Raw genomic sequence first — 14321 nt, 5'->3', positions numbered from 1 at the left:
GTAGTAAAATATGTAGTGGCCAAAAAAATTAAAAAAAGAAGTAAAACATGTAGAGTAGAAGCCCGGCCTAGATTATTTGATTTTAGTTGATGGAGAAGGTTTTGAACATGACAATCCACAAGACTGCCATGCAAGATCTTGCGGAGTGATAGATCTACTTCGATTCCATATGTTATGTCCCAAAGATAAAACTTGTCTTTCCAAGACCAGTTCGCAAAGAATAAGAGTAACCAACACCTTTTCTTTCGTCTTTATTTTTTATTTTTTTGGTGTTCTGGAAACAAGAAAACAAGTAAATACTAAATATACAGACTGAGACTTCAAAAAGATTTTTCAAAGAAAGATATCATAGAGATTTAACTCCTCGCAGTAAAGCTTAAATAAGACCATGCCTCGGCCCATAAATCTTTCCATCTCTTTTCCTGCACATTTTATTCATAAACTCAAGTCACAGAATCAAAGAACTCCATCAAGATGCATCTGTTTCCTCTTCTGCCGACACTGATGTAATATTTCTCCTGATAGATACTTCAGGCACCTAAGAAGAGTTCTTCAAAACCCACTCCACCAGAGTAGAAACACCGAAACCTGTAGCAGTGCGTTTCTTATCATTCCAAACGGGTCCAGCCATGTCAATATGCATCCATTGAACTTTTTCATCAACAAACTGCAAAAACATAGTTGAAATTTTAGATTCTATAGAAGGCTTCCATGCAGGACATTTGCATTGAGAAGTGAGACAACAAGACACAAGCATGATGAAACTAAGGTGGGTTTTGTTGTAATGAAAATAATAAGTATACAACATTCCACAGGCGGTCACTATAATAGAATAACAACAAAGAGAGAAGCATAAGTGCTTATTGGTGATTAGGTTTATGAAGCAAGAAGCACAAAAGAAACCAAGACAATAGAATGATGAAATCATATACCTGTTTCAAGAAGAGAGCTGCACCGATCGCACCACCTTGACGACCACCAGTGTTCACCATATCAGCTACTCCCGATTTAAATGTCTCCCAATAACTCTCCTCCAATGGCAACCTCCAAAATTTTTCCCCACTGACCTCTGAAGCTGCAAATACCTCCTTTGCTAGGTCATCACTTGGTGTAAAGACACCTAAAAGGAAAATTTTAACATCAAATAAACAATTAGCAACCTGTTAAGTTGTAAAACAGTTTCAAAATGTATTAAGAAATTGAACACAAAGTAAACCTCAATAATCATCACTTAAAACCCCAAACTAAGCATCATCAGTTTCTTCAGTGCAACATTAAATAGAATTTGTTTATACCTGCTATTGAGGGTCCAAGAGCAACTACACAGGCACCAGTTAAGGTTGCCAGGTCAACAATCTGCAGAATACGATGGTGTTAGCAGTACTAGAAACCAGTATTATACATCTAAACAGGATCAATGCTTTTTTGGAAAAATTTTGTGGAATCACTCATGGGATACACAACAATTTTTTGTTAAAATACACTTTGGAAGCAACATGTAGGCATTAAACAATTATAAAGGTAATAATAACCACAAAGAACAGCATGCGGTCCTACTCATGAAGTTCCATAAGCTGAAAATTAGAATGGCAATACCTTCTCAACACCTTGGTTACAAGTATATACCAATGCATCTGCCAGAGTAAGTCTGCCTTCAGCATCAGTGTTATTGACCTGTGACAGAAATTGAAGCCAACAGAAGATTTTAGTTTAAAAAAACATGGAAGCTCGGCTTGTAGTTTAGAAAATCCCTTGTTAATTTCAGAGTGTCCTGCCCCAGCAATGGAATTAATGCTCTAATACACAAGAACTTGATTGAGAATTTTAGATGAGGACTTGATAGAAGCAACAATACAAAATTTCAATTTGAACTGTACTCACCATAAGATAAGGCATACATATATAGGATCCTTAATGCTATGTAGCACATTATTTAAGATCCAATAAGTCAATTAAACCTCTCATCAGTTGGGAAATATTTACTCATCTAGAAAATAATGTGTAAATAGATAGCTTAATGTTATGTTAAGTATATTTAGAATTAAGATCCAATGAGTCAATTAACCTCTTTTCAGTTAGAAGATGTGCATTTCTGGAAACCACAGAAACTGTACCTCAATGGTCTTTCCATTTGATGCTGTCACAATGTCTCCAGGCCTCATACCTGTTCCACTTATCATATTCTCACAAGCTGCAACAATGAAATGAACCTGCATATACAAGACCCATTATTGATACATACTGGTGCATATCACTAATTCAATCACTCAAAACTGAAACTGAGGATTAAAAGGTCGCCAATAGGTCATCTGGCATTTTTCCTCGCAATAGAAACACGGAAAACACAATGACTCACCTCTACACCAGGAGGTTTGATTTGACCAATGGCTTTTGCTGCACCTAATACAGCTGCTGAACCTCCCATATCAAATTTCATGAGTTCAATTGAACAGCCAGGTCCTGTCTTGATGTTGTAGCCACCACTGATAACATAGAAGATAGGAAGTCAAGAACCAGTAAAGACTGAGTGTTGGAGAAATCATAAGCAGAGAAGGGTATCACGAACTTTTATATTTGAAAATCACCAAACACACTTCCAATACTGTCAAGACAGGGAAAGGAGAGGAGAAATATAATTCATCTAGAGAAATGGCATACACAATGTGAGAAGAAAATGAAATACTGTCTTAACAATCACTTTAGTACTTAAAGACATCATACAACCATGAAATGAACCATTTAACACAATAAGTAACCTCTCAATCACAGATGTTGTAGCTTCACAAAATTTACAGGCAAGGGTGTTGCATATTTCCAAGAGTCAGAAGAAATAGAGAAATTTTAAAACCTAGGCTTTTTTTTTTTTTTCATTCATTAAAGACTTTTAGCCAATTTAGAGTTTTAAAAAATAGTCATCGATTAGTGCATGAATCTCCCTTGAGTATGCTTGAACCCCTTGAGCACTACTTGAGGGAGATTGGAGCACTATCCGGTGGTTATATGTTTGGTAATCCAAAAAAAAAAAGCTAAATGTCTTTGGACTGTCTAGATTAGGGACAGTTTTCAAAATTTCCCAAAGAACTAGGAGGAAAATTTTCATTCTAGATAATTTGTAATCACCTGTCAAAGGTCAGCCCTTTACCAACCAACCCTAATTTGACCTTAGCAAGTCCGCCAGGGGGTTTGTAGTGCAAGTGAATAAAATGTGGAGGATTTGCTGAGGCTGCAGCAACAGCCAAATAGGAACCCATTTTCAATTCTTTGCATTGCTCTTCATTTAATATTTTTGCAGATAGGACATCACTGTACAAGGAGGCAATCTTTGAGGCCTCTTCTGCTAGTTTGCCTGAGACATAATGATCAACATAGACAATCAATACTAAGAAATATCTTGATACATGGACTGATGCAACAAAAATTGGAAATTACAAGTATAGGGCAGCAAAGCGACAACACTAAAGACCATCCAGATTTTTCATACTAGTTAATGAATTAAATGCATAAAGTACCTGACAAATAACAGAAATATTAAAAGATCAGAGCTCATACGAACCAGGTGTAAGAACATTGGCAGGTGAATTTACTAGCTCTCTCCCAAAAATTATTCCAGAGGTAACATCTTCAGCATACTTGAGCTTCTTCTCTAGTTCAGGTCCAGTTCCAAGACCAAGAATGTCCACAGATTTAAGAGCTGGTTTCTTTGACTCTGATCTATATCTATTATCATCATATAGCCCCAACACAGTTCCTACAACAAGTCAAACCATTCCCCCATGTTTACCACAACTATTACCATATAAGAATACCAAATACAAATTTAGAATAAAAAATTGCTGGATCAAAGTACCAGATGCTATCGCAGCAGCAGTGCTAGATTTAGCAGAAAGCCCCTCTGAGGAAGCAAGCACAATAGCAATGTCACTTGCTTGAGCAGCCTTTGCTGCTGCTGCTGCAGCCTCGCCGAGACCCTGGAAAGCTGCTGTAGATGAAGCAGATTGTCCGAGACCAAACAAGCCAACCCTTTTTGAGCCAAGACCAGGAAGCCTAACAACCGTTGACTGGCCAGACTTTCCTGTGAAGTCCTCCTCAGAAGAGACTTCAGCCAAGAGACCACCCAAATGGGAATCTAGCTTCTTCAATATTGGATTTTGAAACTTGGAGTTCTCATCTTTCACCAAGTCTTTCTCTGTGACACCCACTGCAAGTAGGTCTCCTTTCCATTCCGTTACATCTATCTCTTTTGCCGCGTAAGAGATCTTTCAGGAATTGTCACAAACATATAACAGAGAGTTCAGTATTTCGTTGAAATCATGTTCTTCAACAATTGAACCCACTATAATTAATCAAATTGTACATACATTCTGTATATAATGTAACACACAAATAATTACTAAACCAATAGTATACAATCAAGAGCCAACTAACAGATCACTTATTTATTGCTTTCTCTCATACAAATCAATCAAATAAACAAAACACAAAATTCAACTACCGCATATACAGAGATCGAGTATTTACCGATGAAACTCCACTAAATCCGTCAATTTTCACGAAAACTATTGATTACAACAATAAATAGCTCACAACCCACATACTAAATATTATTTTTTCACAAAAATTAAGCTAAAATAAAATCAAACTGACAATCTTCGAATGGCGAACATATATATGCGAGAAGATTTACTGGATTTTGAACAAGATAATAGAAACAAACCTTTGGGGCCTCAAGGCCAGAAGGCTGAGTAAGGCCGAGAGTGGCCTGAGCAAGAGTGTGAGCCATGAGCTTCCCTCTGCGAGAACCCAAGGGTGTAACTGCAAAAGAAAGTCGCAGACTTGGAGCAGACCGTAATTTCGTCAAAAACCAGGAAGTATGGGAGGGTGAGGTAACAGCAAAAAGCGTAGACGCCAAGGACACAACACTAGCCACCATTTTTCCAGTGTGCGTGTCTGCGTTATTTATAATCAACCAGCAGATAAATAACAACGTTTTCAATTTTTTTTCTTTTCGAGATGTTTTGGGCTCAGATTTGATGGGCCGGCCCTATCTTTTCCCTAGCCCAAATTGATGCACGTGTTCTGCAGGTGGATCATAATTTCATTTTACCAAAACTACCCCTATCGGCATCGCTTTTCAGCAGTGTACTGATTCTAGGACATGTTTACCAACAAAAAAAGGAAATAGAAGGAACAAGAATGATTCTGATTTTTGTGTTTACTAATATTTAGAAATTATTCTCATTCTAATTTCTGTGTTGCTTAATAATTAAAAATGAGAATGATTCTTTTGTTTACTAAATTTGAAAGGAAAAGGAAATGCACGTGGGACCCACCAAAATCAAGAATGGGATTCCTTAGGGGTTGGAAATGATCGAGGGGAATCGGAATGAAATTTTCTTTCGATTCTAGTTCAGTAAACATACCCCTACTGTTTGGCCAAAAAAAACATACCCATACTGAATACCATTTTCTTGCGAAACAAGAAGAAAGCGTTGCTAAAGTTGCCCAACTACGAAAAAAAGAAGACAAAAATGGTGGGAGCGAATCTGAAAGCGGAGACGATGGGTCTGATGGAGAAGAGGAGAGCCCTGGAGGACGAGATGAATGCGATCATCGAGCGTCTTACTCAGCCCGGTGGCCCTGGCCTCTCTGGCAACCTCCTTGACTCGGAGGTCAACTATTTTTTTCCTTTTTTAATTTTTGAAATAATGCTTTTTAATTATGGAAATTAGGGATTTAGGGTTTTTGGTGTTCGTCTTGTTCTAATCTGTAGGGGTTTCCTCGCCACGACATTGACATCCCATCTGTGCGAGCGGAAAGGCGTCGTCTTTCTGGTATACTAGAATACTTGCTTATTGTTTTTGCTTGAATTGCATTTATTTAGTTTTTCATAATAAAAAATCTTTCTTTCGTTGCGAATCTTTGTACTAAGTGAGTGTTGACTGTAGAGTTATACATACCCAGGTGTCGTCTTTCTGGTACACTAGATTATATTTGCTTAAATTGCATTTATTAATTTTTCATATTTTTTGAATAATAATAATAAAAAAAAAATTTCTTTCTCTGCGAATCTTGATACAAGCTGACTAGCTGAGTGTTGACTGTGGAGCTTTACGTTCCCCTTCTAGTTGTGACTCCTGTGGTATGTTAATTACCCAACAGGAATAGTTAGCTTCGTATGTTTACTAATGGATAATAAATTAGTTTCATAAGGGTAGTGTTTATTGCTTGTAATGGTGCTGATGTTAGTCATAGTATCTATCAGAGGCTGTAGTAGTGGCCTTAAACCATGTACTCATATTGTTATTTGTGGTATTTCTTATAATTGCAGAATTGCGAAATGATCACAAAGAGATTACAGAGAAATTGACTCAAAATATTGAAGTTCTGCATTCAGCAAAGCTTGCTCCTAAATCATCATCCCTCAAAGACTCAGGTAGGTGGTTGGAACAAATATTATCTTACCTAGATTTATTGGGAGCTTTGGGTAGGAATATTGCCTATGGTTTCATATGTTGGAAGGTATTGTGTGTTTGTGTGGGTGTGGGAAGTCAAAGATCCATTGGTAGTTAGTTATGTATGCATCCTTTTATTATTACTTTTTTTGAAAAGTTGGAGGAGGGAGCTAAATATTTTATATAGATATGGATAAAGATATGTGACAAGTGCATTTTTGTCTGATCTTCTTGGTAATGATGAGATGTCAGACGGTCAAAGCGCAGAAGTTCATAGAGATTCTCCGAATGCCATGGATGTGGATGTGATTGTGAGTGTTCCCTTTGCTTTGGTTGATGAGATAGCTGATGCATCACCGGCAGCAGAGGATGGTTTACAACTGGGAGATCAGATTCTGAAATTTGGAAATGTGGAAATTGGTGATAATTTGTTGCAGAGGCTTGCTTCCGAGGCTCAAACTAATCAGGGTTGTGTAATACCTGTAATGCTTATAAGGCAAGGCACTCAAGTAAACTTAACGGTGACACCTAGAGCATGGCAAGGCAGGGGTCTACTGGGGTACGTCTCATTTCATTTTATTGTTTTCATGATTTGGTTGGATTGTCCTACAATACAGGGCCTTTACTGATACATGGTCTTTATTCTCACTTGCATTTGAACCCGCACACTGAAAAAACTCCACCCTCAATATTTTGTACACACTTTGTATCAATGCAGGTCCTTGACACTAGAATGGCCCAATTTTAGTCACTGGCTAAAAGTTCTTATAACAGTGCTTTTCATGGTTTTGAGATACGATAGGATAAGTTAGTTCAAACTTCTGTTATGTCCATCCTTGATAAATTATTTGACAACCCTCAACCCTCTGTTTTTCTTTTCACCAATGCATGACATTTTACTTCACTTACTGTTGGTTTATGTGGGTACTTGCAGTTGTCATTTCCGGATCTTGTAAGTAGTCCAGTTCTTCACAAGCCAGAAGACTCAAGACAGTTTAGTTGTTACTTTTGATCATGTCAAGTTCCATAACATAGCGCAGTGTAGGCAGGTTTTGATTCTCTATTACTTACTCCTTGGGATCTCTTTACATTGGTTGTAATGTACTTTGTTCTAAATACTCTGAAATCCTGAGAGTATTTGTATGAGAAACACATCTGATTCAATCTTAAAGACTACTTTTTCTCTTTGCACTTCTATGTTGTGGTAATCTTGGGTCGTTGTAATGCATTGAGAGTTTACACTTTATGAGTATGTATGAGCATAAACGTGAAGTGAAATACACTTGTTATCAAATACCGATTAGTATTGTAGAATAATCCAATAATCTTAGGATTAGTCAATCTAGTCAATCGGATCAGTATTCACCGGAGCTAAATTGAGCAGCGATCTATTATTTATTTATACATGCCTCTTGGTCATGGACATTAAACTAGTCCATCGAGTTCTGCATATTTGCATTTTTTTATTGAAAGTTAAAACCATGTTTGCGTATTGTAATACACCTAAATTAACATCTGATAATCAGCAAGGAGCTAAGATCTTTTTTACTGAACTGGTCCCATAACAAATGCCTTGATAATGAAAATATTTCACTAAGATGTCAAAAGTATGTATTTAGGTTAGTCAGCATACTATCAAAGACCCCAAGTGCACAGAGATTGAATGCACTCTGAAATTTGGAGGAAAATGCAGGGACATGCCTCCTCCAAAACTGAGCAGAGCTGAGACTTGATACTTGATAGATATCACATGAAGGATGAAAGACAAAGGAGTGGAGGCAGGAGCAATTAAGCTCTCCTCCTTCATTCTTGTCTTTGTGCGTTTGCTTGGCATCTGCCAAATGCCAAATATGCCATCCTTGCCTATGAAGGCTACCAGAGACCGCAGACTTGCAGTGGTCCATTAATCACCAAAATAGTAAAAGCCTCAGGCTGTCTGCTTCCTAGCTTTGCCTAACTTTACCTTTCTATTTTATTGGAAAACGCGTTACATGCATGAATTATACAATAAGAAACAGGTTTTCTGGTTTTGTTCACATTGAAGGTGAAGTTTGTTATTTAAATGAGATATCTGGGTTCGATTTATAAGTTTTGATTTTTCAAATGGGTTAGTTTGACATAAAACAAAAGAAAACAAAGAATTATAAACAGCTCTTTGGTTGTGTGTTTAAGACTTTTCTTGGAAGACAAAAACTGAAACATTGGTTTTTAATTTGTTTCAGACTTTCAGTAATTCCAGCCTTCTTCAAATCAAACAAAACTGAATAGATATTTTAACATTTCTTAAATATTTTTCTAAGAATTATAAATATATATCTTCGCATAATTTTTTAGTTACTCATTATTTTGTCTGAGTTTAATTGTTCAAAAAGGTGAAACAAAAACTATTTTGCTGAGTGGCGCCGCAGGCAACCAAAATTAACCGGACACTGGCGGTAAAATGTAACTCCAAACCGGCTCTCTAGGTCACTCCACGGTAAACAAAAAGGGACAACCTTTCGGTCTCACTTCGTCTTCTTCTGCTCATTTCTCATTCCGTCTCTCTCTATCTCTGTCCAAATTCAGGGAGAGAATTTCAATTTCAATTCCTAGATCGAAACCATTTACTCAACACAAACCCACTTTCCCGCATTTTCTCGGAAACTTTCTTTGCCATAATTTTCTTGGAAAAAGTATGGAATTGCAAAGAGACCATATCCTTTGTGTCAGCTTTTCTCTTTCCTTTTGGTGCAGTGAGTGAACGAGTCCGTTTGAAAAACCTACGCTTTTTCTTTCTTTTAGATATTTTCAGTCTCTCGTTTTCCACCAAGTGCAGAATGAGAATCTCTGGGTTTAGAGGCTCTTTTAAAGCTCATTTATCTCTTTTTGGTAATTAGCCGAGCTGAGCTAAAAGGTTAAGTTATTTTCTTTCACTTATATCTTTGCGAAATTCTCAAGTGGGCCTTGACTTTCTTAGGGGTTTTGGGCTGAGTTGGAATCTGGGCATTGGAAAAACTGGGGGTTTTAGTGCTTTCTGCGAGGTGGGGTTTGGAAGGGGTTGAGGATTTGAATGTGAATGACCCAAAGGTTGGTTGAGTGTGAATTTGGAGAGTTCGTGTGGTTGAAGAGTTGAGATCTGTGTTGGGGCTCTTGAAGAGCAAGGTCAATGAATGTACCTAGTGGAACTGTCAAATTTATATGCTTTTGGAGTCTTTATGGTGATCTGAGCTTTTGAATGTTAGGAAAATGGGGGTTTTGGTGAATTTTCTAGATGGGTTTTGGATGATTTCAGAGTTTGTTGGTTTATCTTAAGGAGTCGGGAAAACTCATAAGCTAGTTCTGTTGGAAGGTTCTTTCTTTCTTTCTTTTTTTAAAGTGATTCTGAGTGGGAAAAAGCTTATATCTTTGCAGAATTTGGTGTTGAACCAAAGGGGTGATATCAATGTCAGGAGCTCCAAGAGTAAGGTCTATCAATGTGGCTGATTCAGAATCAAGGCCAGTGCTTGGACCCGCTGGAAACAAGGCAGGGACTTTCAGTGCACAAAAACCAGCTTCAAAGCCCCTGAGAAAGGCTGATAAATTGGCTGAGGAGGTTACATCGGCTGAAGAGAAGAAAACCCGTAAATCTTCTATGGTTACTAATACTACCTCTCCCCAGCTGCATTCTCTCAGTGTTCCTTCAGTGCTTCGTCGGCACGAGCAGTTGTTGCATTCTAATCTGTCGCTAAATGCTTCATGTTCATCAGACGCCTCTACAGATTCTTTTCATAGTAGAGCATCTACCTGTAGGCTGACCAGATCAAACAGTGTAGGGAGTAGGAGGAAGCAGTATGTTTCGAAGCCTAGAAGTGTTGCTTCTGATGGTGGATTGGACTCTCCCCCAGATAGTTCACAGTCTAAGAAGAGGTGCGCTTGGGTGACACCAAATACTGGTTCGTTCTCCTTTCTTTGATTCTTGTAAAAAACAAATTTCTTTTGGAGCAATTGGTTATGGTTTCTGGTTAGTAATGTACCTTTCATATATTTCTTCCCTTGATATATTCTTCGCTTATATATTGCTAAAAGCCTAGAATAAATGTAATGCCTGGTAGTATATTATCTCGGAATTGCCTTTGGAAATTTGTTTGTCATAATACTGAATGAAATGTTAACGTGGGACACATTTTAGACTAGCAGAATGGCATAACATGATCTAATTCCCAATTCAGCAGTGCGTAGGCAATTTATTCTTTAAACATAGTAGGTCTATTAAGAACTGTAAAGCCCCTGTAATGTAATATAATATTTGATAATTAAGATTTGTGCTCTATTGTATATATGTGAATCTTCATTGAAGATTTCTTCTTTCATGATGGCCTTGGCTTAGTTTGTCGGCTTTGCGCCAACTTAAAACCAAAATAACTTGGATTTTAGCTCATCGTTATCCAACCCTTGATTAAAAAAACATCTTGCACCTTATAATGAAGGGCTCCGATTTAAGGGTGAGTATGGTCCTGGTTAGGGTTTAATAGGCAATATCAAAGACATGTGGCTGATGGAAATAGTCATGTATAAGGCTTAATTGAATTAAATTTACTCTCTTCAAAGCTGATGTTTCAATTTTCCTTTGATCATCCCACTGCTTATATGCATGTGGAAACTGAACTAAACTGAGTAGTATGGCAAGTGGGGCATGTCTTTTCAAAACCATCTTAATGAGAGGGTGAAAAAGTTAACATTGTTGGAGCTTTTAGTATATTCCATTTGTAAAAAGCTTGCCAAGCCCTTTTCTTAAATTTCTAAACTGCTTGATGTAAAGATTGGTTACATGGCCCTAAATCATCTGATAACTGTTACTCGTTACTATTAAGTTCACTTGGACACATTTCATTGATTCATAACTTTTTGCATTTACAATCATACAAGGTTCTGTTATATAAACTAACAAATGAGTATCGATTCACTGGCCTTCTGATTTTTGTATTCTCTGTTTCCTTTTTAAAAAAACACTGTTCTGACGTCCAAGCAGAAAAGATTTGTCATTCAGCTCTTTGCTTTTATTTTATTTTGTCTTCTAGAACTATAACTACATGTATGTTATTTGGAGACTCATTCTGGATAGTTGAAACAACTAGGTTTTTCTACATGGTTTGATATTCTTTCAGATACTTATATTCTGATGGAGTTTGATATGTTGAAAGCAGATCCATGTTATGCTGCTTTTCATGATGAGGAATGGGGGCTTCCAGTACATGATGACAAGTATGTCATAACAACACTATATGTATCTGTGTTGATTGAAATGACTATTCCTTTATAGAACTCAATTTCACAGTCATCTTGACCACATGCAGGAAACTGTTTGAGCTTCTTGTCCTATCTGGTGCTCTGGCTGAACTTTCATGGCCTGCCATTCTAAGCAAAAAGCACATCTTTAGGTATTGATTCTGTGAAGGTTCTCTTTTTTATTTACCAACAGACTTACGTGATACCTTCTATATAAAGGGTTGGGGCCTTTTGGTGATGGTCCCTTCCCTTGTGCATGACCTAGCCACTCTGTTATTAATTGACAAGCTTCTTTTTGCAGGGAAGTTTTTGCAGATTTTGATCCAGTTGCCATCTCAAAGATGAATGAGAAGAAGATAATAGCACCCGGAAGCGCTGCAAGCTCCTTATTGTCTGAATCAAAGTTGCGTGCTATCATTGAGAATGCACGTCAAGTAACTAAGGTAGAAATTCATTTCCTTCTCCCATTGTATGAGATTGACTAGCAAGAGATGCACGCATGTGCCGGCTCAGTAAATTACTACTAACTCGTATTTTGAAAGTACTAAGATACTGTATACCTGACTAATATGTAAACTTATCGAGCATAAATTTACTTTTCAAATGATACTGAGTTTAACCAGTACTTAGAATAAAATGTGGCAAGTTGTTAATATATTTGTACCAGTGGGATTATTTTATGCATCACTTTGCTAGAAGCAAAATAGCCTCACTCACTCAGTCTAACCCATATAAACTGGGGACCACATGTTTTCTCTTGTTTGTACAAGCAATTAAATGGTATATAATGGGTGCTTAGTGATCATTTGATCAGGTAGGTTAGGTGAAAAAAGTGGTTGAATGGTGGCCCTGACCCCCCTTTTATTTGTATCACACATATAGGACAAATCAGGATACTACCATCCATACAGCCTAACCTTCTATCATACCTCAGAATTGCTTGTGCAACCTACTTATTCCTTTTCTTCAGCATGCCAGCTTGCTTCATTAGTTAGTCCTGAATCACTTATTTTTCTTCATAAGTTTTCCACCATTAACCACTATCCAATAACCCTTTTACTGTAGCCGTGATTGCACATTTGTAATTGCTATGTATCATTGCAACTAACTTTTTGCAGGTTTTGCTGATGTCAGGTTATAGATGAGTTTGGATCGTTTGACAAGTATATTTGGAGCTTTGTGAATAACAAGCCTATTGTTAGCAGATTCCGGTACCCTCGGCAGGTTCCAGCTAAAACTCCAAAAGCAGATGTGATAAGCAAAGACCTTGTGAGAAGGGGATTTCGGAGTGTTGGGCCCACTGTCATTTATTCTTTCATGCAGGTTGCTGGACTTACAAATGACCATCTCGTTAGTTGCTTCAGATTCCAGGAGTGTATAAATGCAGCAGAAGGGAAGGAAGAGAATGGCATCATGGATGAGGGTGAAAAGAAAACTGAGAATGGGATAGAATCAGACTTATCCGTTGCCATAGATGAGTTGAGTTTCACCTCCGACTTATAAAGAGTCAGCGTCGTGGTCAGCCGGGTTCAATCATCAGTTTATCATTTTGACTGATTCAGAGCTACTCTTGTATAGGGTAGTAGTGAAGATGCTTTTGTGTATAATTTTATGAATTCTGGAGCAATATGAATTCTCGCACTGTAGATTACTGATGTGGATTAAAATGAAACTGGTGATTGTGCTGTTGGTACGGCTTCTCTTGTGAGCCTTCAAAAACTAATACACAATTTTTTTGTACAGATGAAAATATTAGTAATTAGAATTTGTTTAAAAGCAGGTTTAGGCATTAAAAGAAAAGGAAATGAAATAATTGTGCAATGCAAATGCTTCACCATCTGACTCAAGGCCTTAGCCTTGCCTTACAATTGTGGGGTGGGAGTGGTTTTTGATGTCCGGACGGATACCTTATAATGTGCTGGATAGCTACAACTTATTATAACTGATAGGTCAATTTTGCTTTTAATGGGTGACCGGTGACAATGAAGTATCTGTAGCTCAATGTTTCTTTGTCCCCATAGGACGGCCGAAGGGGACTCCCAATTGACAGACATGTTTGCACTATTAACTCAAACAACATCACCTAAAAATGTGGGGTACCCCTGTTTCCAGTATGAATTTAGATGCTGATTGTTGGACGCGTTTGTCCTGGAAACCCTTTTGGCTTCTGCCCCAAAACTTCTTTTGTGTAATCCTACCACATTGGGTAAATTGAGATAACGACTGATGGATGATGATGCATTGTTTTGGAGACCTTTTAAGCCCGTTGGTGTTTACACTTCATGTTTTTGAGAACTATTTGGAGATATACGATAAGAAACAGCAGCTTACCCCAGAAAAACCACATGGCAACATCCCACCAACTTTTCTAGATTTAAATCTTTCTACAGAATCCATTCATGTTCTTCAAGCAATATTTTAAAGTTTTCTTTGTTAAGCAGACACCGGTTTTTAACCCAACAAACATACAGCATTCGACATGATATTATTATTTTTGAGATTGATGATTTTCAACATTTTTTTTCTAGGGCAACATAATGGTTGAGTCCTTGGAAGAAATTTGCCACTGGGGTCTCCACTAGGCACTAGTAAGCAAATTTCATTATCCCACGTCCCTATATATAA

At 37.5% G+C, this 14321-nt stretch overlaps 3 protein-coding genes across 3 annotated transcripts; 2 read left to right on the top strand and 1 right to left on the bottom strand.

Annotated features, from left to right (window-relative positions):
* Nucleotides 1-221: 221 nt before the first annotated feature.
* LOC147285800 (leucine aminopeptidase 1-like) lies at nt 222-4954 on the bottom strand. Its single transcript, XM_086243589.1, has 10 exons — nt 4715-4954; nt 3848-4256; nt 3554-3748; nt 3121-3346; nt 2357-2483; nt 2115-2210; nt 1597-1674; nt 1296-1356; nt 933-1120; nt 222-667 (listed from the first exon to the last, which is right to left on the bottom strand). The coding sequence occupies exons 1-10, from the start codon at nt 4928-4930 to the stop codon at nt 539-541; spliced, it is 1725 nt and encodes a 574-aa protein (XP_086099715.1). The 5' UTR covers nt 4931-4954; the 3' UTR covers nt 222-538.
* A 370-nt stretch (nt 4955-5324) lies between these two features.
* Nucleotides 5325-7637, top strand: LOC147285799 (26S proteasome regulatory subunit). Its single transcript, XM_086244721.1, has 5 exons — nt 5325-5669; nt 5771-5831; nt 6329-6433; nt 6705-7011; nt 7387-7637. Exons 1-5 carry the CDS (start codon nt 5529-5531, stop codon nt 7406-7408), a joined length of 636 nt encoding a protein of 211 aa, XP_086100847.1. The 5' UTR covers nt 5325-5528; the 3' UTR covers nt 7409-7637.
* A 1259-nt stretch (nt 7638-8896) lies between these two features.
* Nucleotides 8897-13368, top strand: LOC147285798 (DNA glycosylase superfamily protein). Its single transcript, XM_086243733.1, has 6 exons — nt 8897-9345; nt 9843-10363; nt 11615-11672; nt 11765-11848; nt 11998-12139; nt 12831-13368. Exons 2-6 carry the CDS (start codon nt 9874-9876, stop codon nt 13197-13199), a joined length of 1143 nt encoding a protein of 380 aa, XP_086099859.1. The 5' UTR covers nt 8897-9345; nt 9843-9873; the 3' UTR covers nt 13200-13368.
* Nucleotides 13369-14321: the final 953 nt, after the last annotated feature.

Source organism: Dryas octopetala, chromosome 5, assembly GCF_963921425.1.
Source record: "Dryas octopetala chromosome 5, drDryOcto1.1, whole genome shotgun sequence".
In the NCBI taxonomy this organism is placed as follows: domain Eukaryota; kingdom Viridiplantae; phylum Streptophyta; class Magnoliopsida; order Rosales; family Rosaceae; genus Dryas; species Dryas octopetala.
The sequence above is the reverse complement of the archived record's forward strand: the minus strand, read 5'-3'. Positions and strand labels throughout refer to the sequence as shown.